Consider the following 27,625-nt stretch of genomic DNA (forward strand, 5'->3'; position numbering starts at 1 on the left):
ACTTTCTCTGCTCTCTTTTTCTCATCATCTTCTCCTTCTTTCCCGTCGCAAAACAGAGTAGTTTCATTAGCAATGGTAACCCCCCCCCGTCCGCCATGCTTAAATATTAGAAATCAAAATTATTTAATTTTGAAAATGTTTTTCAAAGATGATATCTGACTTTGGAGGAGCTACAACCTGAAATCTAACAGCATATCATATATATTTTACACCAGCTGTTAAACATGGTGGTGGTAGTGTGATGGTCTGGGACAGCTTTCAGTGAGGAATGCAACCATGACTCCTTCCGAGGAGTCCCGACTCAACCCTGTTTTGGCCCCACTTGTGGCCCCTACACTGAAAACATTGGTCATTTTCTTTTTTTATTTATCATTGTCTCCCTTTTATCTCCTCTTTCCTTTCATCTTTTCTCCCTTTTCCTGTTTTTTTCCTTTCCTGTTCTAATTACATTTCAGTGTCCATATCATCTATAATACTCCCTGCATGAATTATAATAAAGCTATTTATATGCATAAATCAAGCAGAACACTATGGCGATAGCTGTACTGCTCCATTTGTCTTATTGCCACATTGCCAGACAGGACACTGTAGAAAAAAAAAGAAAACATAAGTCAATTTCTAATGTTATCCTCTGACTCAGAAACCGTAACTGATCGCTCTCTTGATTTAACTAGATTGTTGATTAAGAGCTGCTTGAGGCTGTTTTTTTCTGTGGCTCACTGAGTAAAACAGATAATGAAATGTTGGCCTGTTGTTTTGTTTCATTTATTTATTCTGTCCCCATAAAAAAAACAAAAAAAACAAAAAAAAACATCTGTCCCCAAGTAAATCTGTACTAGACCCTCCATCAAATCCTAAAGCAGGATGTCCAGCCATTCGGTCTTACCTTTAAACTCAGGAGAACAGAAATGCAGCAGAAACAACGATCCAAATTTCACAAGTACATCTGGCTCTGAATGAACATCTGCAAAACATTTGTCAGCTGCTTTTTTGCAGATCTCCTCTAGTTCTGTGGATTTAATATTTTAACTGAATTCTTTTTTGCTTTTTCCAGGAGAAGTTGAAAAAAGTTTGCCTCAGTTTAATGTGCTCTGGGCTTCCCTGTGTGAGCAGTTTGATCGCTTTTAAAGATGCAAACAGCCTCCTAAAATATTCTGCACGGATCCGCTGATCGATGGGCCGACTGGGATCCATCGATTTCTGCTCCTTACAGCCGGCTACTGAGGGCTGAGGGGGTGAAGAAATAAAACACATATCACTGGGCGAGGCTGGTGTTCTGCCTGAGTCACCTTTAGGTGAAATACAACCACCTCCAAGGTCCGCCTTCTCCAAAACATCCAGAACAGACATCAGCTCCTCATGAGATACAAGCTGGCGGCACAAGATTTAGACCTAAAGGTGTCTGAAAAACATTCTGCCTGCAGAGGAGTAGTGATGAGATAGGACACACCGTGGAAATAAGGACACAGATGCAGGAGACAACAGGAGCACCAAAAAAACAACAGAACTTTAAACAGGATCAGTCAGACGTGCTTCGGTGACTATATGGACACTAACTTTTGATGGGGTAGATCACAGAGAAATGGAGAAAATCTGTAACTTTGAGTGTAAATGCTACAGAGCTGCGGAAAGAGAGTGGTAGGACATGCATATTATCGGACATTTAGAGGCATATGCACAGAGCAAACTTCCAAGATGATTACTTACACAAAAAAGACTCCAGCAAAGAGAAAAGTTACCCATACAAATTACTTTATAGGAGGCACCAGGATCTGCAAAAATATGTTTCTTTTTCTTATTCGATTCATTTCAGTTTATTTATATAGCGGAGATTCTCAACACGTCATCTCAAGGAACTTTACAATTTAACCAAACCATACAGTCAAATTGATTCAAAGTTTCTATCTAAGGTAAACCAGCTGATTGCATTGACTCATTGACTCGAAGGTAGTCCCTCACACCAAGCATGCTTGTAGCGACAGTGGAGAGGAAAAACTCCCTTTTAACAGGAAAAAACCTCCAGCAGAACCAGGCTCAGTGTGAGCGGCCATCTGCTGAGGCCGACTGGGGTTCAAGGAGACAGAAGCAGAGATACAGAAGGCAACTGTAAACCAGCTGGTTTCTGCTCGTTGGTCTGCTTTGCAGCACCTTTGGGTTCTACTCCTGGATCTCTCTAGGCGGCTCCCGTCTCGTGCTGTGGAAAATCATCCGGCTGGATTCCAGTCCTTCTTTTGGGCTTGGACTGAACTTAATAACCACAGCCATCTGATCCTACCTGTCGAGAAGCAGAACTTTTCTTCTGTTTATAAATTACTTCAGCCTGTCTGCCTGAATTCTGGATCCAGTGTTTTGAGTTCTGACAGTAACTCAAAGCAACTTCTCTGATCTGAGTAAGATTACATTTTCTATTAAAATCTGTTGTCCTTTCTCATGGTTATTTAATAGATATAGATCATGAAGTGTTATTTAAAGAGTTTGTCACAAGTGATCTCTTTGTAGAAAAAGAACCAGAGAAAGAAAGCTTCAAGGTGAAAACACAGAGCTTAGATTTTAAAATGGAAAAAAGTTCTATTTAGAGGAATAAACACCTAGTTTTATTTCAGTGTTACTGTTTAAAGTAACAGATTATATTTAAAAATGTCTCCAGACTTTTACTAGCTGATTTTAATTGGGTACCTGCTCTAGATGGTTCTTCCTACAGATCAATGCAACATTTCCTAAAGTTCAGATCATCTCACCCAGTAGTAGACCTGCACATCTAAAGTTTGCAGGGTCTCCTGAACGCATCATACCTAGATTAATATTTAAACTCAGAAAACCACACAAGTGATGTCCTTCCACCTCTCCATCTTCGCCTGTTGCTAAAGACATGAAGCCTGTATGCTGGTAATCAGGGATGCATGTGGCAGGATTATCATCATCTCTGGAGATCAAAAGATTACAAATAATAACGGGAGCCGGAGCAGGAGAACACAGGCCACATGTCTGCACAAAGCAGACAAACCTGTTTCAACGTAAAGACAAATGGACCTGATCCGACTTGCTCAATATTTGTTTCTTCTGTCGGGTTAAAACCAGAGGAGCTGCTGCAGAGGAAACATTTGGCTGAAAATCCCTGCATCAACAGGGACTGACAGCCGGTGAAAAAATCCATCATGGTGTCTGCGTCTCTGAAAGCGCCGTTAGAATGATGCAGCAGTTTAATACGGGTTCCGTCTGCAGGATGATGGTATTTAACAGCAGGACACAGACGTCTAAGCTTCTTAGGCAGAAATGGAGCATCCCTTCACTTCTGTCTTTTAATAGAAAACAGACATATATTACATTTTCACAGCAGCAGATTTTTTCCCCCCAAAGATTAATTCAACATGTTTAAAGGTTTTATTACGCAACAAATACTGCTGATGTAACATTCCCAAACCCGGTGATGATGTTTTTGTGTTGCAGCTCATTTTATGAGGACAGACGGAGCGTTACTCCTGACCAGGACACTGGACCTCAGAACTTCCTCTTGGAATTGAAGTGGCTCTATTGCTGCCATTACTAAGCTCTGCATTGGTGGCACCATGATGTCCTGTTAATCCTACAGCGCTCAGAACTTCCTGAAAGTCCACAAGCTTCACCCACTTATCTTGAAATATATTCTTTGCAGAAGATTGAGTCATTTTTAGTTGGTAGACGACTAAGGCTGCTGTTTCTGCTTTAACTACCTTCAATACAATTAAAATAGATTGTTATGATTGCTGAAGAGGAGGCACCGGTTGTTTAACCACTTGAGCTCGACGGTCTCCTAAATTCAGCAGAAAGAATCCAGCCAATGGTGATAAAACATGACCAGTTTATGAACATCCGTGTAATGAGAAAAGGCTCCTCTACAGGATGTGAACATTTTCTTTGCCAATAAAATCCCATTTCGATTCTAAGCAACTGAGCGGAAAAAGAAAGATAATTTTTTTCAAAATAATCGTGGCTTCTATCTGAACACAGAGCCTCTGTGGTGAGATAAAAGTTGATAAAATGAGTCAAAATGGCTCCTTCAGAGAGCCGTTTGGATTTATCACCTATAATCCCCTTAAAAGATTTATGTTTTACAATTTATGCATGAAATATAGTACAGCAGTTGCTCAGGTGCTGCATTATGGTTTCCTAGAGGACTTGGATTGCAACCATCAAAGAAATATTAAATCCCAAAGTCCATTTTAGATGATTATTTTGCTGTTTCATCTCCATCGACTCTTAATAACAGTGTGGAGTTAAAAAAAAACATATTAGTTGCTAAAATGTGTTGAATTAATGATGTTTTCAAGCAGATTTACTTAAAAGAGGCATAGAGAAGAAGAGGCTAAGCTTAGATCCTTTATCATATGTTCCTGCTGTGTTTCTGGGAGAGTTTCTGCTGCAGGTCAAGGTGAAGAAAAGAGTAAATCTCCCGATTTAGCATTAGGTCTAACCCTCAGCTGTAATACAGATCAACATAATCAGATCTCTGATGCCTGAGGTGTTCCTCTGCAGGATGACCTCCTCCTGGAGAAGAGGGGCGGAGGACGACAATGGACCTTCAGAAAAGTAAAAAATATTGAACTAATTATTCTTCCAGCATCCAAAGATCGATCTCCTTCCTCTGCAGAGGGAACCGAGTCACGTTGCCTAAGTTAATGATGTCTATAGTCGCCTTCCTGCTTCAATAAAAAAAGAAATGAGCTAATTAACTGAAGTGAAGTTTTAATTTGCCGCATTCTCCCACTCTGACTCCCACTCTTTCTTTTTTAGATCCATTTGTTACATAACTGCAAACTATTTTTTACATTCTCACGCATTGGAGGAACAGAAAGTAGTTGTGATAATCAGAACCCCTCGTCTCTCCCCCCATATTGGTTTGAGTTGATGCTGCGGTCCAACGAATGGCTTCAGTCTGGATTTAAGTTTTCATTTCCATCCTGCACCAGCAGCTGCTGTAAAATCTGCCTGTTAAATATTTTATGCTCCCACCCTGAGTCATTCTGTTGTACAGTTCAATATTCTTCTTCTGAGTCGTTTACAGATGTCCTGACTAGGGGTGTAAATAATAATCGTTTTGTATTGATGCATCGATCCAACAGCCGATGATCCGATGGATCGGCACGTCCGCAAGAATATCGATTCATCTTTTTCCTCACTCCGGTCTATTTTTATCCATTTGCTCCCGGACGTAAGTCTGACTCCGTGCTGCGATGGCGCTTAACCTATTTTGCCCTCCTACCTCGCTTCCTTTAGCCACTATCCTCTTGCAAGGCCTTTCAGAATCTAGAAAACATGGGAATTATTATTTTTCAGTGGAGTACAACTTTGCTACTTCTGTTATTTGCTGTTTCTCAAATACAATGCATAAAAATATTAAATCTTTCATTGATTTATTTCAAATTTGAAACATTGTCTAGCCTGTAAGGTAAAAAGAAAAATATTAACCAATTAAGCGAATCGAATCGTGGTGCATTCTTGTGTATCGAAAATAATCGAATAATCGAACCGTTGGGTGTGATTTACACCCCTAGTCCTGACCCACATGACCAAACCACAGCAGACAGGAACAGACACAGAAGGAGGACTGAAAGGGAGAACTTTAACAGGAAAGGAGCTCTGCTATGAAAGCATGGATGCTAAGAGGAAGTTATGAAGCGACACCCTGTGATGGTTACATGTAACTGCAAAGGATAGAGATGAAAACACTGTAAGACTTCCAGACCTATGAAGGTAGATTTGTTTCTTTGTTATTCAATTAAAGAATGGTTGCTTCAATCAAAAAATATATTTTCAATTAAAAACACATTCAATTCAATGAAAAAAAAACAACAAAAACTTTTCAATCAAAGAAAAAAAATATTTGTACCTGACCAGTTTTTATTTTAAATGAAAATATATATTTTTTAATTGAATGATTAAGACACAAATGTCCTACCAATGTAAGTCCCTAACACAAATGATTGCTTCTATCGAAAAAAAAAAAAAAAAATTCAATAAAAAAAGAAAGTGTTCAAATGCAATTTTTTAACTCAATATTTTATTTGCATTCAAAAACTATTTTCTATGATTGAAAACGTTTATCTTTTCATTGAAGTGACTTTTTTTATTGATTGTGTTTGTTTGTTTAAAGCAACTTCTTTTTAGATTGAATGATAAAGACACAAATGACCTACCTATTATATGGTTCAATCTAAAAACAATGTTACTTCAATTGAAAAAGTTGATTTAAACTAAAAAAACAGATTTCTATCAAAGAAAAGCAGTGTTCAACTGTATTTTTTATTTTTTTATCTCAGCTATATTTTTGGAAATAATTTTTTTCTTTGAAGTTTTTTTTTAATTGAAGTGAAGTTGTTTTTAATTGAAAATATATTTTTTGATTGAAGCAACATTTTTTTTTTTTTATTGAATACTAAAGAAACAAATCTACCTTCATACAGACCCGTCTAATTCTGAAGATTCATGCAGCAGATTGATGGGAAAAAAAACAGACTGTGTCAGATCCAGAGGTCCTGTTCCTCTTCATGAAAAGAATGCCTTCCATCAAGACCTGGAGAGTCGGAGAGACAGGAAGGAGAGGAGGTCCCTGCTGAAGCCATGAACTGGTGTGACCTGGATGATGGATGGGTGGAGGACTTTGCTTCAACCCTACTATTAAGATTTAAACCCTCAAACCTTGAATTCCACCTCAGCTTCTTTCTATAAAATCAAGTAACTCAAAATATAAATCTTGTTCCAGCCAGTCCCGCCTGCCCCTATGGACCTGTGGTCTGATTACACGTTCGCTCATCATCTATGGAGTTAATTTTGCTCCATTATTGTCCTAAGCACCTGAATGGAATTTTGAAAAAACACAAATTCAATCCAGAATTTGAATGGAAAAGATTCGTAATAAAAGAAGAAAAGGTTTTTAGTGTAACTTTTTTTGTTTTCTTAGATTTTGTATTGTTTTACAGATATTTCCTTCACTAAGGGCAAGCTTTCCTCCGGGGTAAGGAACAAAGCTGCATTTGTATTGGTCTGCTGGATGGAAGCAACATTTTTATTGGTCAAGAAGGAGAATTTGGATTGGATTTAAGTGAATTGAATCTAATCTGTAAAACACAATTTAAAGACAAGGCAATTAGGATTCAATCTAAACAAGAAATAAAATTTGCAAGAAATTTCTGACAAAATAAAATTAAAAAAATGATAATTTTGTAAAACAGTAAAGTTCCTCACAGCCTTCTTCTAATTAAGAAGGTTTTTAAAGTTTTATTTCCCTCAATTTTTTATTTCCATAACAGGATCTGTTTTTGCAACAATACTGGACCAAAATAAACTCCATAGCCTTCCTCCAAGTAAAGGCTGCCCTCTTCTGGACAAACACTACAGTGCAAGTTCTGAAATGCTATTTAAACTATATTTTCATAGTATTGGTGCATTTTTAACCCCAAATGTTAGTAAAAAAAAAAAAAAAAAAAATAGAGTTTTTGGGAAATCTTAACCCGTTACTGAGAAAAGCCATAAAAAGAACTGGAAAAAAAAAGAAAGCAAAACAATGACAACTTAAAATGAATTCGAGTTAAACATTGAATAACTCAAAAAAACACTCTGGACTCCTCATTCAGTTTCATTACCAGAATATTTATTTTATTCTTTTTTTTTTTTTCCTATTAAAACACTAGCTGCCATATTTGATAAAACAGCCAACGGCTAAGTCCTCCAATCAAAACTCCTCAGACAGGTCACAGGGTCTGTGGGCGTGTCCTTGGCTTGCTGCTCCTGGCATGACCAAGCTGTTGTCATGGCGATCGACATAACAGGAAGTCTCGTATTGCATCATTCAGAGGCCGGGGGAAAATTTCTTTAGCTCTGCCGCCTTGTTATGAATATATATTCAGAATAAATATACATAACAGCACAGTGGCACCTCCTGGAGGGAAGTAAAGGTAACTGAATGGGAAATATAGTGATTATTATTGTAGTGAAAGGAACCTTAGAGAAAAGCTTTGGATGTTTGGTTTTCTTGCAGAATCTGAGTTCAGTTTTCTTTCCATCCACTAATTACAGCCGGCTGTAAATTAGCTGAGCAGGAAGGCAGGCAGAAGCAGCTACTCTGACTCCAAAAACACGAAAGCCTTCTAAATTAGCACCTCATACTTTTTTAAGCTGCTCTAAAAAGGTAAAAATCACAAAGTTCTTTCGGCTTAAATGGCCCCAAACCAAGAAAATCAGACTTAAAGCTGCCATCACTTATCCATCTGCTGAGAGACGCTTCCTACTGGTTTCCAGGTTCACTGTAAAAGCTCTAAAAATGAACATCCACGCTTCAGCAAGAAAACCAAAGTCACCTTCGTGTGTAAGGAGATGAGGAATGTAGCAGGGGATCGAAAACAGGAGGAATGAAATAAAAAGAAATAAGACTTTAAATTGATCTGATGTTTGGATAAAATAGGAGAAAGTGAAAGAAAGGGCGGGGCTAACCCTGACCAGGAGAACAGCTTCAGCTCAGATTCATCCTGATCTAGGAGCTTCCTTTAAAACTAAACAGCTTTAAATCAACAAATGTCAACAAATGAGAATAACCGGTTTAAACCTGCGCCGCCTTGACTGCTCTACATGTTCTCTTCAATCAGCTTTAACCAGGAAACGTTTTATGCCTCCATTTTATAGAAGTTGTTCATTCTTGGCACATTTAAACAACCCATAAAACTAAAATGAACATAATAAATGAATTAAACTAAACTTCTAGCTGTGCCATTATGCACTTTAAGCCTTTTTTTTTCTTAGTCTTACTTTCCCCCCCTCTTTTTTTTTTACTTTTTAAATCGTTTAAAAGAATCCCAAACTTTGGCATAAACGGGAAGGAAGATCAAAACCTCCATTTAATATCTTTTTCTCAGTAAACGATGCCAAAATGTAGCCGCTGAGGCCGTTTAAACGGCTGGTTGACAGAAAAGTGTTTGAGAGTGAAGGAGAACATCTGTAAATTCTACGTAGGAACCCTGAGTTTCTCACTTCTAACCCGCATTTATACATTTCTCTGACTGGGTTACAACGGATATGATGTCAAGCTGAAATGCCTTAACGTTCATTTAGCTAAATCAGAATTTGGGAGATTCACATTTTTACTAAACAGCTGAAAAAGTGTTTATTCATCCAACTGATTTGGGTTCTACCATATGATTTGTTGACAATAAAAAGAAAGTTCTTTTTTATTAATGTTAGCGAGATTTACCTACAGGATGAGAATAACTGATTTGCTAAAGAACCTGTTTCAGGTGTCAAGAACCGAACCGGATCCAAATAAATGTTTCTAAATTCACTAGATAACATCAAGAAAACAGAAAAAATATATAGTTTTCTCTTTTATTATGAAATAGTGCTACAATGTACATTGCATTTTTTCTCCTGATTGCCCACAGTGTGGTGATGTGTGTCCTGATCTGTATTTCTGGTGAAAATGAAAAATATTTCAGCTTGTTCTGCATCAGAGCCAAATAAGTATCCATCTGACGGGCGAATTAACCCGGTTTTCTGTTAAAATCTGGTTCTTCATAAAAGCCTCCTTAGAAAACAACAGTCGGGTTTTCAGATGATTGAAGGAAGGAATCAGTCGAGCAGATGGATAGTTATTAAAAGCTCCCCTCTCTGTCTGGGTTTCACTCATCAGACCAAAGCAACGTATGGAGGAGAATAAAATGAAAATAAAAATGAGGTAAAAGGACAAACATAAAAGAGAAAAACGTTAAAATGATGAAGTCTGTCAGAGACGCCGGGACCGTCCTGAGTCCTCACGGGCCAGATTCATTAGAGAGTGCAGAGGTGGGAAAACCTGGAGGGGCGGGGACTGATGAGCCAGGAGGGCCAATGGCAGGCAGGCAGGCAGGAGAGGAGAGCCAATCAGAAGGCCTGCTGGGCAGGATTGTAGTTGAAAGTGGAGGGAACGTGGGGTCGCTCTTCTAGTTTGTCATATTCAAGATGAAACTCCTGGAAACAAAGAGTGAAAATTACTGATGGTACAACAATCCGGCGGGTCTGTAAAAAAAAAAAAAAAAAAAAATAGTTCTAAAAAGTTAACTTGGACAAAAAGGAAAAATAAAGCTGATCAATCAGCAGGACCTTACAGAGTACCTGCACAATACTTTTAAAAATTCCAAACATACCTACAGGGTGACCAGGGGGTAAAACCGAGTAGTATTATAGAGTATTTTATAAGTTACTTCATAGGTACTGATGGGGTTTATAAGACATGCTAACAGGATATCTAAAAGGCAGCAGTGAATTAAATAAAAAAGTATGTTACACAATACCTACAAGTGTGAATAAAGTAATCCTCAATAATCAAGTAACTAGAGTACATGAACAGGAAATTAAAGGTACTTAATGAGGTCCTTAAAAGGTACCCATGGATACCCACAAGGAACTGAATTTGGGGAAACCTCCCAAGTACTCTCAAAGTACCTACAGGTTACTTTAAGTATTCTTATTGGATACTTACAGGGTACCTAAAGGTTGATACTAGGATCTGTAAAAGGAATACTCATAGGGACATGTCTGGGACACCAATTCCCATACTGGGAAGTCTTAAGGGTATTCCCAGGAAAACATGCGGTATTACAGAGTATGTAATGTTAACTAAGTACAGGGAAGTAACAGGATACCAGCAAGACATTTATGTTGCATCTATACGGAGTCTGCTTTTTCTCAATTATTGTTTCAAGTGAAGGAAACTTTTAAGCAGAAATAATAAAATAAAAGATAGAGAACTTTAAAAATACTTTAACCAAGAATATTTTTAGACAAACTTTCCTGTTTTCTCAAATGTTTTTATTTTATTATTTTTTTTTACAGATTTTTTATTTTCGATTTTTTTCAGATTTTTCAAATAAATTTTTTCCTCTTTTGAAAAAACAAACAAACAAAAAACACAAGACAAATAAATGTGCTTCTTTTTTTTCCAAGCTGAGAAAACTGCAAAGTTAGTCTGAAAATAATTTTTTTTTATTAAACATTTTTAAAGTTGTCATTCCTGGGTTTGTTTTTTTTTTTAATTCAGTTTATAAAAAGCTTTTTTTTCTGCAAGAATAATAACAAAAAATTCACTCTATACATCTTTAAGAGCAGGGCTAAAAAATGTCGCCAAAGATGTAAATAACAAACCTACTTTAAGCGTATTAGCGCCACCTAAAGGACTGGAGTGAGAAAGTCAGCGTCTTACTCTTGTTAAATATAATTGGACCCAAAGTTGAGCCTCTCTGTTAAGCCTCTGTCACACCTTGTCTCTGTTTTTTTTTTTTTATTTACATATACATAGAGTAATGAGTCCAGAGCGTATGTCTAACGACAGCCTAACTTATGCATAACGCACGGCAGCGTAATGCCCATTAAAATGATGCACAAGCCAGTTTCCTAAGGGGGGCAGCGATGCACCCGGAGGTGCCCAGCCTGCATAAAAATATTTATTTGATTGTGGTATTAACGTAGCTGCTGTTTACCACTCACCCCCAAAAAAAAAATATATATATAAATAAAAAAAAAAATAAACGAAAGAGAAAGAAAGAAGGTTTGCAGTCGCAGCAGATTCAGCGTCATGTCCAATAGGAAGTTTGTTGGTCGTTGGCGTGAACGCAGGGAGGATCCATCACTCTCACTCTCACTCTGACAGATACCAAAAAGCTGCCAATACGCCATTATACAGTATCTGTAACTTAGAAACACGTTCAGCTGTCATCAGGAACGCCTCAGATACGTTGATATTTGTTCAGATAACTTACTTGTAGCTTATGAGCATACGCAGGCATAAACTTAAAGCATGCTTAAAATTTCCCAACATACTCACCGTATGTCGATGTGTTTCAGCGTGCTCATAACTTACACAAAACATACCCATAACTTATCCAATGGATGCCAGCATTTTTGCCAGATTTTTCATACATCAGGCATATGCTGTCTAAATCGTCAAGGTGTGACAGGAGCTTAATATGAAAATTGTTTTTCTACAGGGCAAGCAACCCTTAGATTTCTATGATTTCCATACATCCTTCAGGGACAGTGTGCTGCACTTTACAGATCTGTCCCAGGTCCAAGACACCTGAATCAAACAGCTGAATATCATCTTTACCATACAGTCGAGTTCTGATTATTCGCTTCATGTGTGTTAAAGCATCTAAAACACCTAAAAGTTGCAGGATAGCAGCCCTGGAGGATTGGAGTTTGACACGTGTGCTTTAAATAACAGCTCGAAAATGTACACAGGTTACTAAGGAACTACTTAAATGGTAAATAAACTTCCAGACTATTTATTTTTCATGTGGTGTAAAGTTCTGTAAGTTGGAGCATTAGTGCAGTAATGCACCTCTAAGGTTCCTACAGGGTTTTTTCTAAGCCAAATGGCACAATATTAAGTCAAATGGCTCCTCTTAGCCTGGAAGAACCCTGTAGGAGCCACCTATGTACCGCTCTGCGTCGCTACAGCGTCTCACAGACATCTGAACTCCTTAGTGAGTTTGTTCACCTTAGCCACCTTCCTCCAGTTGAGACAATCGAAGAAGTAGTAGGTCCCTCTTTCGTAGGCGTTGGTTTTTAACGTGGGCTCCATTCCAGGGGCCCGTGTTATCCAAACCCGCTCCTCTTTATGATACCTCCAGTCCCGATTAAAACTGGACACAGAAACACAGGCGTATGGATGAGTTGAGGGTAAGATGCTGAAAGCGGTGCGGATTAAAGCCCTGCAGGTCGGCCTTACAGTTCTACTGCAGCCAGGAGTTGTAGCAGGTCTCCTCCGTTCATGTAGTAGAGATAAAACAGCAGATCTTCACCGTACCGAGACAACTTAATGGCTGCTAACTGCAGAGAGCCAAACATACAGAAAAGGGAGGTTAGAAGCAAAGGAGGGATGCATTAAAGTCAAATTAAAATATATTCAGCAGGTGTTAGCTTCTTAATGACTGTTTTGAATAATGAAGCACAGCTGTTCTTGCTCCGTACCTTGTCCCTTATGTGGATGTTGGTTAGGTACTCTGAGGGGACGTGGAAGTCTGCAGAGATAAAGACATAAAAGAGCAGAACATTTTAGCTAAACTAAAATCAAAATTAAAAAATCTAACAGCTGGTAAACTCTGCCTCTGAGGGAGAAATCTGCTCTCCTCACTGACAGCAATTAAATCCTTTTAATGTAAACTCAGTGTTGATATGATCACAGGGTTGGTGTGACAGAAACTCACCGATGTCCTGCGGCCGACAAGGCGCCGACGCCCACGGAGACGCAAACTTAGGGTAGAGGTTCCTGACAGGAAATGACAACGTGTTAGAGGTCACTGTTTCAATCATTGCATACATTTAGCCCCAATATTTTCATTCCAACAAATTATATTTATATCAGCAGAGTTTCGCTTTGTTTCATTTCAGGAATACAAATCTCAAAAGCGTGGCACGCTTTTTAATTCAGCTTAGATGTCACCTGATAATTTCACAGAGTCTACCTGCAGGATTTAAACATGTATTCATTTTCCAATATGGCTGCCTTGCGTAGAAAATCATTTTCTTCTATTCTATTTTTGTAGCATTTCTCTTGGCTGCGCTGCTTCCATTAAATCTACATGGTTGCTATATTTTCTGTCCAATCAGATCTAAACCTTAGTCTGTTGAAGGCTTTCTTTAACAAATCAGATTTTAGATTAGCTCCACTGGGCCAGCTAGCTGGCCGCCCTAACATCACCATGTTAGTTATTACAGCAAAAATGTTTACATCCAAGTTAAGCTAGCGACAATCTGCATTTTAAATTCGCTTTTGTTAAAAGTTTTTCTGGCCTTAATGGCCGATAATAAACAGAGACACAAAGACTTGCTGCAGAAAGACAGAAGGATAGATTTTCTTTATAAATAATCAGCATCTTTGATGAGTGTGATTTTTTTTTTTTCATGCTTTATGCTCCGTCTTATCTGGTAATTAAATTCATATTAAATCTGAACGGCTACTGCTGATGTAAATGTGGCGGAGCTGTGGTTATAGAGGATTGCTGTTGTCTTAAATTGGCTTCTAGCTTAATTGATCTCGTTTATACCTGCGTTTGTTACATTTCATACTTGAATACTAATGGTGGTTTCTTTTATTAAAATGTGAAAGTGTTGATAATAACCCCTTGTCTGTATGATAGCATGTGCATTCCCTCAGTGCCAGTTATTACATTCAGTGAACAGGAACCTTTGGCAAGTTCTTGTTTCTGTTAAAACTGGTCCCTAACAGTTATATGTTATATAAATTTGATGCACCGCCCACCACCATGCGTCTAGCATGGGAATCCAATGCCATCCTATTTTTATGTCGGTTCCTGTGAGTTTTAGGGTATTGAATCCGGAATGGCACCTGAGATCTGCAGCACGCTCCAAACACATACTTTCCTTTCCATTTTTCCTCTTTTCTTTCAGCCTTCTGGGCTCAGTGGTTGGTACCGTTTCATTTGTAGTTTTTAACTGGGCTCTTCTTTGTGCTGTTCTGTAACTGAGCTCATCAACTATATGGAGGTAACTTTGTTCCATTATTGTTGCAAGAGATGAACACATATTCTGAATGAAGACGGAAAAAATGAAGATTGAAAAAAACAAAAAAACATGTGTATGTAGAAATAAAAAAATAATTGTTTGGTAAAATGACAAAAAAAAAGTTTTTGAATGGAAATCTGGAAAAAACCCTCCTTCACATGTAGGGGACCAAAGCCTCTTTGGACCCTCTCTAACGGCTCTTTATAGATGCTAAAATTGACATAAAGAAACAACTAATGGACTATAATAACAAATCCCAGACTTATAAGCATTAGTGTTTTTTTAAAGGATATTGGAATTGAGTTCACAAGAGAATGATTTTAAAAGCACCAGAAATGTGTTTTTAAACTATTTTTCTTTTAATTAGTTTGGAAATTATGTTTTTCTACTATCTTTATTCATAAATCAATTAATATTCTATAGAAGAAAATCTATTTTGCATCTTATGAATCAGTTTGTTTTTCTTCATTTTAAAAACTAAAATACAACCAGTTGGTTGTTTAAAATGGCGACACATTTCCTGCGGCAGATATTTATTAAAAACAACAGTTTGTGTTTAACTAAAAGCCTCAAACCTTCTTTAGAACGGGACCATTGTGGGTCTGAGGTTTTTAATCTCCTGTCTGTGTGCTCCTTGTTTTGGCAGTAGAGTGAGGACCATTTCTCTGATCTCACCATAGAAGTGAGGACATTTTGCTAACAGTTAGGTTTAAGACTAAGGCATGAATTAAGTTTAGGTTCACTTTAGGAAAGTCAATGGTCCTCACTACATATAGCAAAGTGAGGACGTGTGTGTGAGCCCGTCTTACTCAGGCGAGTTGAGGTTCAGGCCGAGCGTCGTCAGGTCTGAGCCCAGTGCCAGGTGGACCATGCCAGGATCCGTCTCTGCCGCCCGGATAAACGTCAACAAGCCGATCATCCCGAACTGGTCCGTTACCATGCCGACGGGAATGTTGGTCACCCGGCCTAAGACACAGAGTTTAAGGGCAGCTTTAGGGCTCATCCGGGTAGAGTGGGTGTAAACAAACCTGATCTGTATTCTTCAGCTATGATCACAAACATCAACCTCAGAAACAAACCAGTCAGAACTTACCATCAGGAAGCACCTGAATCCCTTTCTTCTGCTGGTTGTTGTTGCTGGGAGCAGAGCTCTTATCGCCAGGAAACTTCGGACCGTCGACACTGGAGGAGGCCTTCCCCGATGAGTTCAGGTTCTGCTTAGAACAAGCAGGAAGAAGAAACTCAGGCAAACCCAGATGTTTAAAGGGAGAAAACGTGAAGCCCGGGTTAACCCTCATGAACCCAACTTTATCAAAAACAGGTTCCGGACCGTTTTGTCGTCGTTGTTGCTGCTGGCGTCTTTTGTTTGGTAGTTTGGCCCTGGGAGAGCTGGGAAGTCCTCGTTATGGATCGAGAAGTCCTGTGACTGTTCACTGGATGGCTTGGTTACCATGCCAACTAGGAATCAAAAACAGGAAGAGATCCGTAATCAGATGAACAGTTAATCATCAATCAAAAAACGCTTTACTTTCATTGCTGCTTTGCTAAAGCTTCAACAACCTAAAGCAGATGTTAATTTCTACTTTTCCAGGGAGGGAAACCAGACTAGGTTCAGTTCTGTTGAATTCTGCTCTTCTATTCAGAGTTTCAAAAGATTTTACAATTTTTAAGGATTTTATTTAAAGTCCTAAATAATTAAATTACTAAAAACCTGCTTGAATAAATTTTTACCTTCATAAAATATGTAAAATATATTCATTCATTCACACATCTGTGCTAATGCCAAATGTTTGGAAATGTTTTGTAAAGTAACAGACTGCTCATATAACGGATCAATGATGATCTGCAGATGGTGGCAGTGGGAAACAACCAGATTCTGGTGGCACCGAACATCTTTAAAAAAACCCTCAGCTTCATGCCGCCAACAGACACTGACTAAAAATGTAGCTCTTGGTAGCGCTGGATGATAAAATGGATTTTTACCATTACCACCATTCACTACTATAACCCGCACAAATTTTCCCATGCTGGTGAATTTGGTAAATAAGACGGTGAACAATTCTGCCATTTTTCCTGGGTTCGCTGGTGGCTTGTAGTTCCTTCCTCTTTAAGACGCGGCAGCAGGTGTGTAATCATGTGACTCCGTCAATCCAGTCAGAAGCATAAACAAAGAGAAGGGCGGATGAGCCCAGTGAAAAATCGTCTAACTTAATTTAATTTTTTTCAAATTAAGATGAGTGGGTCGGTTTCATGTTTTTCAATTTGCATGTTTCCAAGCAATACAAGGCCTTGTCTATATAAAGACTCAAACTCACTGCGGATCCAGACATTTGAATTGAGAAAGTTTCCTGGAGGGGAAGCGAAACGTCTTCAAACTTTGGAAACCAAGTCCACTGGATTGTTTTTAAACTTTTATGGAATAACTATGACCTGGATGACTGAGAATGTTCATCTGCAGTTGTTTATTAAATTTCATCAGTTAATCCTGTGGAGCCGAGCGAGAGAAGAGATGAAGCCGAGCGTGCAGAGAAGGAGTCAAGAGCACGTTGTCAGAGCTGAGTGTGCGGCAGACCTGTTTTGAGTGAATGTGTGCGATGCTCATTGTTCTCACTACACGTTCAGTTCAGTGGCACCAAAATTACGCCATAGATGTTTAGCAAAGGAACACGAAAAGTAAAGTTGGGCTGAAAACTGTCAGACCCAAAGTAGCACATCCAACCTCTACCACCACCTACAGCGCAACCGGGCAGTTGAGTTCAAAGATGTGCAAAAGCCTCGGTTACCTTTGCACAAAAACATTTGCAAGAGAGGAAACATTTTTCTCCTGTTCAATGAAACATTGTTGAATGTTTAAACCTGAATGGGTGCAAGCCTTTAATAGTTAAATGAAAGTAATATTTAATGTTATAAATAAATTATAAATATATCAGTTGCATTTCCTGCACATGCCGTTATTTCTGATAGAGGAGCTGAAGCATTTATTATGGAGGCTAGGTGGAAGTTCAACTGAAGAAACTGATTGCTCTCTTACATCCACCTGCAACACAGCTAATGCACTGTCTGCTCCTGTGTGCAGGCGGTGGATGTACTGTGTGACTTCATTCAAATGACCCCGTTTCAACCCACCCCCAGCCCCTCCTCCACCATCATAACTAAAGTGTCATTACTCCCGCACTCTTCCTGCATTCCACGTCTAATTTTAACCATTCCGGCAGAGGACCGCCATGTTGAGTCTGGTTCTGCCAGAGGTTTCTTCCCAACGGGGAATTTTTCCTCTCCACTGTCGCTTCATGCTTGCTCATCATGGACAGGTTCTCTCAACCTGTGTTATCCAAACTGGACTTCCATCTTCCAGGTCCCTGAGTGAAGCTCTAGTATCAGCTCCCGCAGTCCACTGGATCTCCCCATAAAGCTCAGCAGACCGTCTTGCTAACCAGCAGTTTCAGGCCTGGGGGGTGGGGGGGAACAGCACTATTCTTTGCTCTGTTCATGCATATCTATCAAAATTAAGCGCTATGTTTCCTGCTGAGGTCTGAGCACGAAAGACAAAGTAATTGTATCAATAAATTTCTTCTAATTGTCTTTTCTCTTTGTGTGAGTTTTTGTTATTGAGGTAAAACTAGCCAATTTACTACGACATTGATATGAGGTCATATCGCCCAGCCCTAGCTCTAAATGGACCTGCTTGACCAACTCTCAACACCAACAATAATGTTTTATCTGGCTTTATGAGTACTGATCTATTTTAGGCTGTTTATTTGGGCTCCTTGCTGCTCACAATGTGGTACGTGTTTAATGCAATCAGCTGTTAAGAGGTGTTCAAGCAGCTTGATGAAGCTCTTCCTACTGATTTTAGGGCAGAAACACAGTTAAACTGAGCGTCTTTCTTCTGGCCTGGAAAATCAAAACCAGTAATAATGATTGATATTTCATCAGGCTAAAGCCAGTATTGACTCTAAGGTTGACTTTGAATACTATAAAAAGCAGATATAGGATCTAAAATACATTTTAAGGCCTAAAATGTTGACATTAAGTTTCCTGCAGATTAACTGTCAATAAAAGGAAAAACTGAAAGTACCAGTTCTTTGTGTGAACTAAAGGAATCAGAGCGTGTGTGTTTTACCGTAGGGCGCCCGACCGGCCAGCGGGTTGAGCTGCGGCGTGGGATTCGAATTTCCGTCTCTCCGGCTCCGGTCCGCCAGTGCCGGGAAGTCTGACAGATCCAACCCCGTCACATTCTCACTGCCGTCTGGAGGAAGCGTGACGACAAACAGCCGTTATTCTGTGGGATTTTCAAACCTGAAATGTTCTCCGTCGGGACTTCGGCCTTCGCACCTGTGCCGTTGAAGATGTTGCTGGTTAAGGACTCTCTCATGTTGAAGCCTGGATTCCTGTTCAGTATTAAAGTCAAAGTCAGTTTGTTTGGTTTCGCTGATCTGAGGTGTGGTTCTTTTTTACTCCACTTCATGGTTACCTGTGGTAGCCAGTGGGCGGGGCTAAGACTGCTCTGGATAATCACAGTTTAAAATATAAAACTAATAAACATTTACACAGAATTTTTGCTCATAATAACTTGTAGTTGTTGATTTATACTTTTAGATATTCTTTTATAAACATTTGATCATTTAACGTTCTTTATAAACAATTTTATTTCAATTAAGTTGTATAAATGAAATTATTCTCGTAAATAATTTTTGTCTCCTTATATCCAGCAGGGAAATAGATGCTGGAATCATAGTCCATAAATCTGAGCAGCTTTATTTAAACTTTATCATCCTGTTCCCAGATCAGCCCAGAACTTCTGGTCATGGAGGATGAGGTGGAAACCGAACTATAAGGGCGAGATGTTTTGTTTTCTCCTCACCTGTTGAAGGAGAACGGCTGCCGCGCCTGCTGCTGTTTGGGCATGCCGATGATGCTCGGAGACGACCGGCTGGGACTCCCCATGGTGCCGCTCCTCCCCCCGCCGCCTCCCCTCTCTCCTCCCCCACCTCCTAACCCGCTCGTCTGCCCCGTTGGTCCGCCGACCTGCTGGTTGTGGTTCAGCACGCTCCGGCTACTTATGGGCATGATGGACCCCCTGCAGAAGCAGAAAACACAGGTTAAGAACTCATATTCCTGGACAGAGAAGGAATCGGTCATAACCTGAAGGAAGGCAGCTGGTTTCTAAGATTATCTTAGATCCTTTATGATAATATGGATCATACAGTAACTAATAACTTCCCTAACATTGTGCTGACTTAATTCAGCACATTGATTAAACTGTGTATCAGGTGTTAGAATCTGCTAGACCTAAAAATGATCTCGCTCTCTCTAAAAAAACAAAACTATTTAAGGTCAGATCGCCATACGCTTTAAAAAACACCAAAAACTAAGTAATTAAATAGTATTTTTTTACATGACTGAAGGGATACACGCACACTGAGGTAGTTTAAAGTCTTTTTTTCGTACAAAAATAAAGGGATAAACTGACGGTATAAATGGGTATTGATTATAGGTATGCTGGTCTGACAGAACATCAGTCTGAACGCAAATCATCCTGTAAACATTTACCCCTCCTCTCTCCTACAGCTGCAGCTACAGGTACTGTGGATCTCTCAGTTCAGTTCAGCTGCACCCTGAATACCAGTCAGTGACAAACACTGTTACTACAGACCATAACTTACGGTAAAACACTGGAAATGTGTTTTAAAATTAAACAGCTCTTATTTAAAAATAATTATAAAATGATAAACATTTATATTGAAGTGTTTATCAGCCCCAGGAGGAAAAAATGTGATTTCCATTATTAGATTTATTTTCTACACTGGAACTAGAATATTCTACCAGTGAGTAGAAGTTAAACCAGGATATAGTTCAGATATCTAACAGTTCATGTTTTATTTATTTCAATGTTTTACTGTTTTCAGTGTTTACTGGGCAATTTTTCACCATATTTGCAGAAAATGTCTTTTTATTTTCTTTCAAACATCTTCACAGCATCCTGTTTTTTCCCCCCCTTTTGTGTTGTTTGGAAGTTGAAGAACTTTTAGCTTTTCTGTGGAGATTTACTCCTTAATTTTTTGTTCTGCATTTAGACCTTAAATTTCACCATTTAATGTTAACTTTTTACCTGATCAATGACCAACATTTCTGTATTTTTTAAGCTAAATGTAGGAATTTTAAAGGAGAGAGATTAATGCCAGAGAAAAGTTCATTCTGAACCGTTCCGGTCATGGCAGAACTAAAGTTTCTTGTTGTTTTACTACCTGCTATTATCTCTGTTTGCTTTTATTTTTCTTCTTTTTTATAGTTTAATTCACATAAGGCACTTTGAATTGTCCTTTTGCTGCATTGTGTTACCAATTAACTAGCTGTGCTTTGCCTAAGAGACTGAAATATAAAACTAATGCAGAGTCTGCAAACTCTAACAAGCATTCTTAACTGAATTGGAGCCATAAATCCGCAGAGGCAGCCAGGATTAGTTCAATATTTTGCTGCTATCTAATTAAATAAATGCAATGAGAAATGAGAAAAGAAGCTGGAAGCACATCAGGAAATGTTTTCAGGGTTTCTAGTTAAAGGAGGCAAACCTGCTGGGTGAGGGGGGCGTGTGCAGCTGTCCAGAGTTGGGAGTACTGGTGTGACCAGAGAGCTGGCTGGCAGGCTGGTTCAGCGAGCTTCGACTTAGCGGTGCAGCTGCGCTGCTGTTGATCCCGCGCAGAGGGAAGCCCAGAGCACCTGCAGCCGGAGGGACAGAGGAAAAGACGACAGAAACAGAGAAGAAAAGCTTGGTTTATAAGCAAAGGAAACTTTCTGTGTTTATCTGAGCTGAGCTTCAGAGAGATTGAACTTTGAGATTGTTTTAACAATATTTTAGAAAGAAGCTTTCAATTTCCAGGCAGACTTTGTTCAGCAAAGAGTTTATTAATGCCTCCATAGGTTGCCAGTCTTGTAGATCTCCATCAGAGGAGTGATGTAACTACTGACATTTACATTAGCTACATTTTGAAAAGAAATGCATTTTGATAAGTATGGTACACTAAAACTACTCTACTTTCCTTTATATTTTTGTGAGGAAACTCCTCGTACTTTAGTCATGTTTCTGGCTCCTCTGAGTAACTGAAGCTATTTGGACATCAAACAGTCAACCTTTGCTATTTTAGTGGAAGTTTTTTACTCTGTCATAACATATTGTGTACTCCTTAACATTAGAACTACCAAGGCCGCCATTTTGACAGTTTTGAGATTTGAAAGTGAAATAACTTTATTTGCATTAATCATATGTTGCTCATGTTAACTGACTTTTCCTGTTTCTATATTTCCTTCATTTTCATGTAGTTTTTTAAATAAAATAAAAACAAAAAAAGAAATATGGTTAATCTTACCTCAATCTCCCACAGCCATACTTTTGACGGCTTTATTAGTCGGATTTTAAAATCTTCCCGCGGTATGGTTGCCTAGCAACAAACATTCTACCTAGAACTCTTTGGCTAATATGGAAAAATGGCTTTCAGAAGAAATTTAACCGCTAAACAGACTTAAGAAATGCTTTAAAATATTGATGATAGCGATTCTGGCGGGGAGGGAGAGACGGATGAGGAGGACTGGGTAGGAGGCGGCTCAGATTCTGACAGCGAGTCCAAGGATGATCACCCATGCACAGGAAAATGCAAACGTATCAGTGACCCATCAGACAATAGTGAAACTTTTGTTCAAGGTTTGGAACCTCAGCCGGTACACCAAACCAGAGCCGTGGTTTACTATAACCGCACACAGGTCGGCGTTGGATGTGTCGGATCAGATGATTAGAAAGTATTATGTAAAAGCTCCAAGGAGAACGTGGCCTGTGGCTGCATTTTACGACCAGCTGGACATAGCAGCTATAAACGCGTTGGTTTTGTTCGGGAGATGTTTGAACGTCACCGTCTCACGCAGAGATTTTATCCTTGAACTGATAAAACCACAAGCGCTCCGCAGGTTACCAGCCCCTCCACCGCTGAAGAGCAGCTTTGGCGAGGCCAAGAAAACAGCGGCAGGTGCTTCAACGCTGCACAAAAAAACACTCGTATGATGTTTGTCACAAATGTGAAAAGGTGGTGTGCAGGAAATGTACGGGGGGGTAAATCAATTTCTGCAGTGGATAAAGTAGCCACTGCAGACACAGACATTAGCAGACTCTGCTCCTCCAGATCACAGGAGGGTTTACAATTTTTTTTTCTGTTTTTCTGTTGACTTACATATTTCATTAAAATTATGTGTGTGTAAATAAACATGTATGCATATGTGGGAATGTGTATTTATATATTATTTTTTTCTTTCTTGGAGGACTGTTTAAGTTTGTTTTGTCATTTAAAATCAATGTCAAAGAAAAACTGTTGGGGTGGAAATGACTTTAGGAAGAATAGATGTACTTGTTTTAATTAGTGGAGATCAAAATAAATAGATATGAATACAAATATCGGAGCCTTTAGCACTTGTGAACATGTGTTTTATCAGCTCACAGGTTCGTCTAGGGCGGGCAGCATTATTGGGTCATTTAAAGCACCTTGACAGGATTAATTAAGCCCTGACTGGAACAGAAGTGGAAACCTTTGAGCAGAAATAAATGTGGGTGTTGATCTTACTCTGTGGGGCGTATAAGCTGGCTCCCAGCTGTGACAGCTGACTCGTTGAGGAGGAAGACGACAGCATCTGAACACAGGAAGCACAAACATAAGTCCACCATCTTCCTCCAGTTAAATCGCTCCACGTGAAACACTGAACAACGAGTTACTGTTGGATGCATCCTGACCACAATGAGCAGAAACACACTTTTCCCTTTTTATAGTTTTCAAGTTTTTTTTGTTGTGTTTCAAAGCCACCAAACAAGATTCAGAGGAAAAGCTAACATTTTCTTCAGTTTTAAATGTGCTGAAGGTGTTTGCTGTAAATTCAGAGCCTCGCTGGTATTAAAGGGAGATTTTACTCATTTTTAAAAAGATGAAAGCATTCGATGAGGTTTTTATTTAACAAACCAGGACATTGTATGTAACTGAGAAAAATCTGAAAAGTGTGGCATGGGTTTCTATGTCACTCCCTCAGCTAATCAATCAGAATCACCATCATTAAACTCAACCCAATGGATCTGTAAACATTTTTGTTTGGCCACAGGTTTGATTTGTTCCTCTGCCTTTCAGATGAATCAGCTCTGATCTAAACCACCTCTGGTTGTCCTGCAGGAAGGTTCAGCTTCCTGCAGCCTCATCCTGACCTTTTGACTGCATGATTCTGCTTCTTCACTAATGTTCTCCCAAAAACTACTGACGGCTTCACAGAGCAGCTGCGTTTATACTGACATCTGATCTCACGCTTTATTTACTACTGACGAAGCTTCCTGATGGAATTAGGTGCACTGGATTAAGAATAGATGAAGCCAAACAGAAATCAGCCACACTCTTCAGATTGAGTTTGTAAAAAAATAAAAATAAGAAAACAGGTTTCATTTTACTTCATATTTATTCCTTACTTGACAGAAAAATCACCAACTAAAACACTGATTTTCTCTGGTCTGTAAAATCAGCCCCTGAAATCGGATGCTCTGAGGCGGTGATGCTGCCGCCGAGTTACAGACTTACATCTTTGTCGGCTCGATGAGGAGCGAACATGGACGTGTGGCCATAGTAGAGGCCGGAGTCGTCCGAAGCGTACTCGCTCTCGATCCCCCCCTCCATAAACTTCTTCCGGGTAGCACCAAACATTCCGCGTGTCACCTGGGAGATAATTAGAGAGATGGTCAGGTCACATTAGCGCAGCTCCGATCACGCATCGGATTCATGACAGACGGGATAAATGACGTTCCTTTCAGGTTCTACTGTCTGTGGCTCAATGTTTCACATTCCTGCAGGTAAAAGGAAGAACCCGGACAGTTCAGAGCATAACAGACCCATGAAGCTCCCGGTTCTCAAGACTTTAACAGACGTGTAGATGATCAAAGTAGCACTTTTCTAAATGTATTAAATATGCACACCACTGCTGATAATCATTCCTCAATACAAAATATGAATAAACTGTTCTTTTGAACCTTTGCACCTTTTAAAAGGTGGTGCAGATGTGCTCAAGTGCTTCTGGGAACCAGGGCTTGTTGCAGATATCAGCTCAGATCAGCTGGTAGATCAGGTGTTAAAGATGAAAATTTACAGTGTTTAACCCCGATACCGCTCTGTAATGCAATTAGGAAAATGTTTTGCTTAGAGATAATAAAACATTAATGTTACGTCATTTTTAAGTTTTGTTTAAAAAACGCAAATAAAAAAGGACTAATTTTATATATCACAACCAATTGAAGGAACTCAGTGTAACATTTAGTCACTAGGGGCGCTAGAGCCTTTAACTTCAAAGTAAATCGTCGCAAAAGTGGTTTGTTTTTCCTTATTCCTATTGCTTCCAACGCATCACTTATATTGGTGATCAGATGAAGCAAGCACTGACGTTGAGTTTTTGGTGTTTAAGATGCTGTGTGTGTGAGGAAAATTCGGAGAAGCTTTCTTAGCAACAGCAGGCTAACTTGGTGTCTGGATACTCAACTGCCTCGGTTTGAAAAGGACCCAGTCTGCCGCCGGCGTCCAGGTCATTTTCTGTGATATATCTGTCCAGGTTGATAACTCAGAATGCCGTAAAGCGTAATTCTGGGTCAAATGATACATTCTGGGTTTCAGCTTATAGGCTTCACCTTCATATCTACCTAAATAATCCTTTAATAGATCTTAAACTAAGATCATACTTAGATAAGAAGTTATATAGTCTTTCTTTAAAGCTCCTAAAATCAGGCAGACTTGGACTTTGAGTTTTTAGAGCCACTAAAAGGGATTATCTTTTCCAGGATCCACCTTTACAGCTGATTCTGGACCCCCTGGAGCAGGTGGACATCACCATTCACCAATTAAAGCTTTAGAAAATAATTATGAAAATGGAAGTGTTATGTAAAGCTTCTCTGCTTTTGTCTTTTTCACCAAATTACGAAATCATAGCGTTTATCTTAACATCTTTGCCAAAATTTTTGTTCCCGAAAGAGAAAACGACTAAGGTTTGTCCATCTTACAGGTTCAAAATGTGCTTTTACACTGAAATACTATTTAAAAACCACAACAATGGTGTGTTAAAATCCCACAGAAAATTACCCTAACATCAATTATGTATCCGGGCTAGGTTGGACCAAATAGCTTTTCTTAATGTCTATCATTTAGTGCAAAGAGGATTTAAAACTGTCGCTCAGAGATTAAACTGTCGCTGATGCCCAAAGGGTGAGACCTGTAGTAATCAAAACAAGCAGAATATTTAACACACTTCGGATTGAATAATGTTGTTTTCAATAACAATGTACATTTACACACTTTGCAAAGACTTAAAACGAGATAAACGAGATAAAATAAATAATAAAATAATTAATAAAGTCAAGTCTAAGTCTAAGTCTGAGATCTTATCCAGCAAAGTCATTCTGGTTGATCCACAATGAAAAGGCTGCAGAGTTGAAGCAGGCAAAAACAGGTTTTGTAGATGCAAACAAACTGGATCCGTCCTGCCTTCTTCTGCATTATATAGATCCTTTTAATTAACTGACATATGCGAAGATTCATATCTTCTCTATCTGTACCTAAAACAGCCAATTCTAGTTATAATAAACGAATTACCATCTAATGGAGATCAGCAGTCTATTAAACACGAGCATTCTACTCACAACAGATTTACCCTCAGATGTTAAAACACAATAGGAATAAAAATGTCCAGAAGATCAGTCCCCTCTCCATCACTGCTACTTCCTTTTGTTTAACACAATTAGTTACACAGCAAGCATCACCAGCGACAAAGAGGAATAAACTCAGTCTGATTTAGGAAAATATAATTACTATTTAACCACTGTTTACTAAGCTAACTCATTTAAATCCTGCAGCATTAGTTATGGAAGCAGGTATATGAGTTTAAAAGCCAGGACGGTTAGCACGTAGCTGTAAGATAGCCATGCATGCTAATGCTAGCGCGAGGACTAGATTGTTTTCATATTTATATGCATGTATACATTTCCACAACACTCGGGGTATTAGTTTGTTTGTCGTTTAGGTGATAATATAAGCTGCTTACATAAGTCTGCGTTAAAGTTTTAAACAGTACTCATAGCTGTAGCTAACCACCGCCAGCTAACAGCTAAATCCATAGAAAGCGCTGGGTTGTTAGCATATGAGCTAACAGCTAGCTAGAACGCACAACCAGAACAGAATCGTTAAAACGTTTTTAATGTTTTTACTCCAATCTGTTAGGTCGGGTTCAATTGTTATCAACTCGTGGACTGTTAAGAAACAAATAAAAGCGGTATAAAATAGTGTTTATGTCCATTTAAATGTGGAGGCCTGCTGCGCCTCCGTCAACTACTTCCCCCAAAACAACAACAAAAACCAACCGACTGCTGGCTTTAAAGCTCCTTTTCACCACGTTTTTCCTCGCTGCGCGGATCACATAATCACGGACACGCGTGGAGTGTCCGTTTACGCGGAATTGAGGAGACTAGGAACTTAAACGATAATTTAAACCGGGAAACAAAACAGAAAAAGGAGCTCACCGCATCAATCTGTCCTCCCACTACAAGATGGCCGACAGGATGCTGAGATGCTGACCTCTGAGGGCCATCATTCTCTTTTAGATTAAACTAATCAGTTTGGGTTTATGAAAATGTTTGTTAATTAAATTATTCTATAACTTACTGTTATCATTTTAGATTTATTAGAATGGTTGTGGTTTATTAAGTTATGTTTAGGTTTACTGGAATCAGTCAAGGATCATGTTCACATACAATCGTTATACTAAAGTGTAATCAAAAGGGATTTATTTTATGTAATCTTTGTAAAAGCTATTCCATAAATACCTTAGGCTGGGACCTGACCTTTTTTTTTGTGTTTTTCTTTTTTTTTTTGTATGGATTGGATGGATGGATTACTTCAGATTGCAATCATTGGGCATAATACAGAGGTTTAAAAGATGTAATTTATGCCACTAGCATGGCTACCCAAACATGTGAAGTCATACAGTAAGTAGTAGAAAAACTCTGACAATGCCACTGCAATGTACTTTGCTTTATGTTTCTAATTGT

At 39.0% G+C, this 27,625-nt stretch overlaps 1 protein-coding gene across 1 annotated transcript; it reads right to left on the reverse strand.

Annotated features, from left to right (window-relative positions):
* Positions 1-8,641: 8,641 nt before the first annotated feature.
* cnot2 (CCR4-NOT transcription complex subunit 2) lies at positions 8,642-27,078 on the reverse strand. Its single transcript, XM_015381619.1, has 15 exons — positions 26,939-27,078; positions 24,123-24,257; positions 23,133-23,199; positions 21,099-21,246; positions 19,391-19,606; positions 18,862-18,917; positions 18,650-18,775; positions 15,857-15,984; positions 15,620-15,740; positions 15,336-15,492; positions 13,209-13,270; positions 12,973-13,022; positions 12,731-12,831; positions 12,500-12,644; positions 8,642-9,972 (listed from the first exon to the last, which is right to left on the reverse strand). Exons 2-15 carry the CDS (start codon positions 24,243-24,245, stop codon positions 9,886-9,888), a joined length of 1,587 nt encoding a protein of 528 aa, XP_015237105.1. The 5' UTR covers positions 24,246-24,257; positions 26,939-27,078; the 3' UTR covers positions 8,642-9,885.
* Between the last annotated feature and the right edge of the window lie 547 nt (positions 27,079-27,625).

This window comes from Cyprinodon variegatus, unplaced genomic scaffold (assembly GCF_000732505.1).
Source record: "Cyprinodon variegatus isolate N-32 unplaced genomic scaffold, C_variegatus-1.0 Scaffold237, whole genome shotgun sequence".
In the NCBI taxonomy this organism is placed as follows: Eukaryota; Metazoa; Chordata; class Actinopteri; order Cyprinodontiformes; family Cyprinodontidae; genus Cyprinodon; species Cyprinodon variegatus.

Coding starts and splice junctions, on each gene's coding strand:
- cnot2 (XM_015381619.1), bottom strand. CDS start 24,245: ATGTTTGGTGCTACCCGGAAGAAGTTTATGGAGGGGGGGATCGAGAGC. Junction 21,247..23,132: donor CAGCTTATACGCCCCACAGA/GTAAGATCAACA, acceptor CTCCGGCTGCAG/GTGCTCTGGGCTTCCCTCTG. Junction 19,607..21,098: donor ACGCCCCCCTCACCCAGCAG/GTTTGCCTCCTT, acceptor CTGCTTCTGCAG/GGGGTCCATCATGCCCATAA.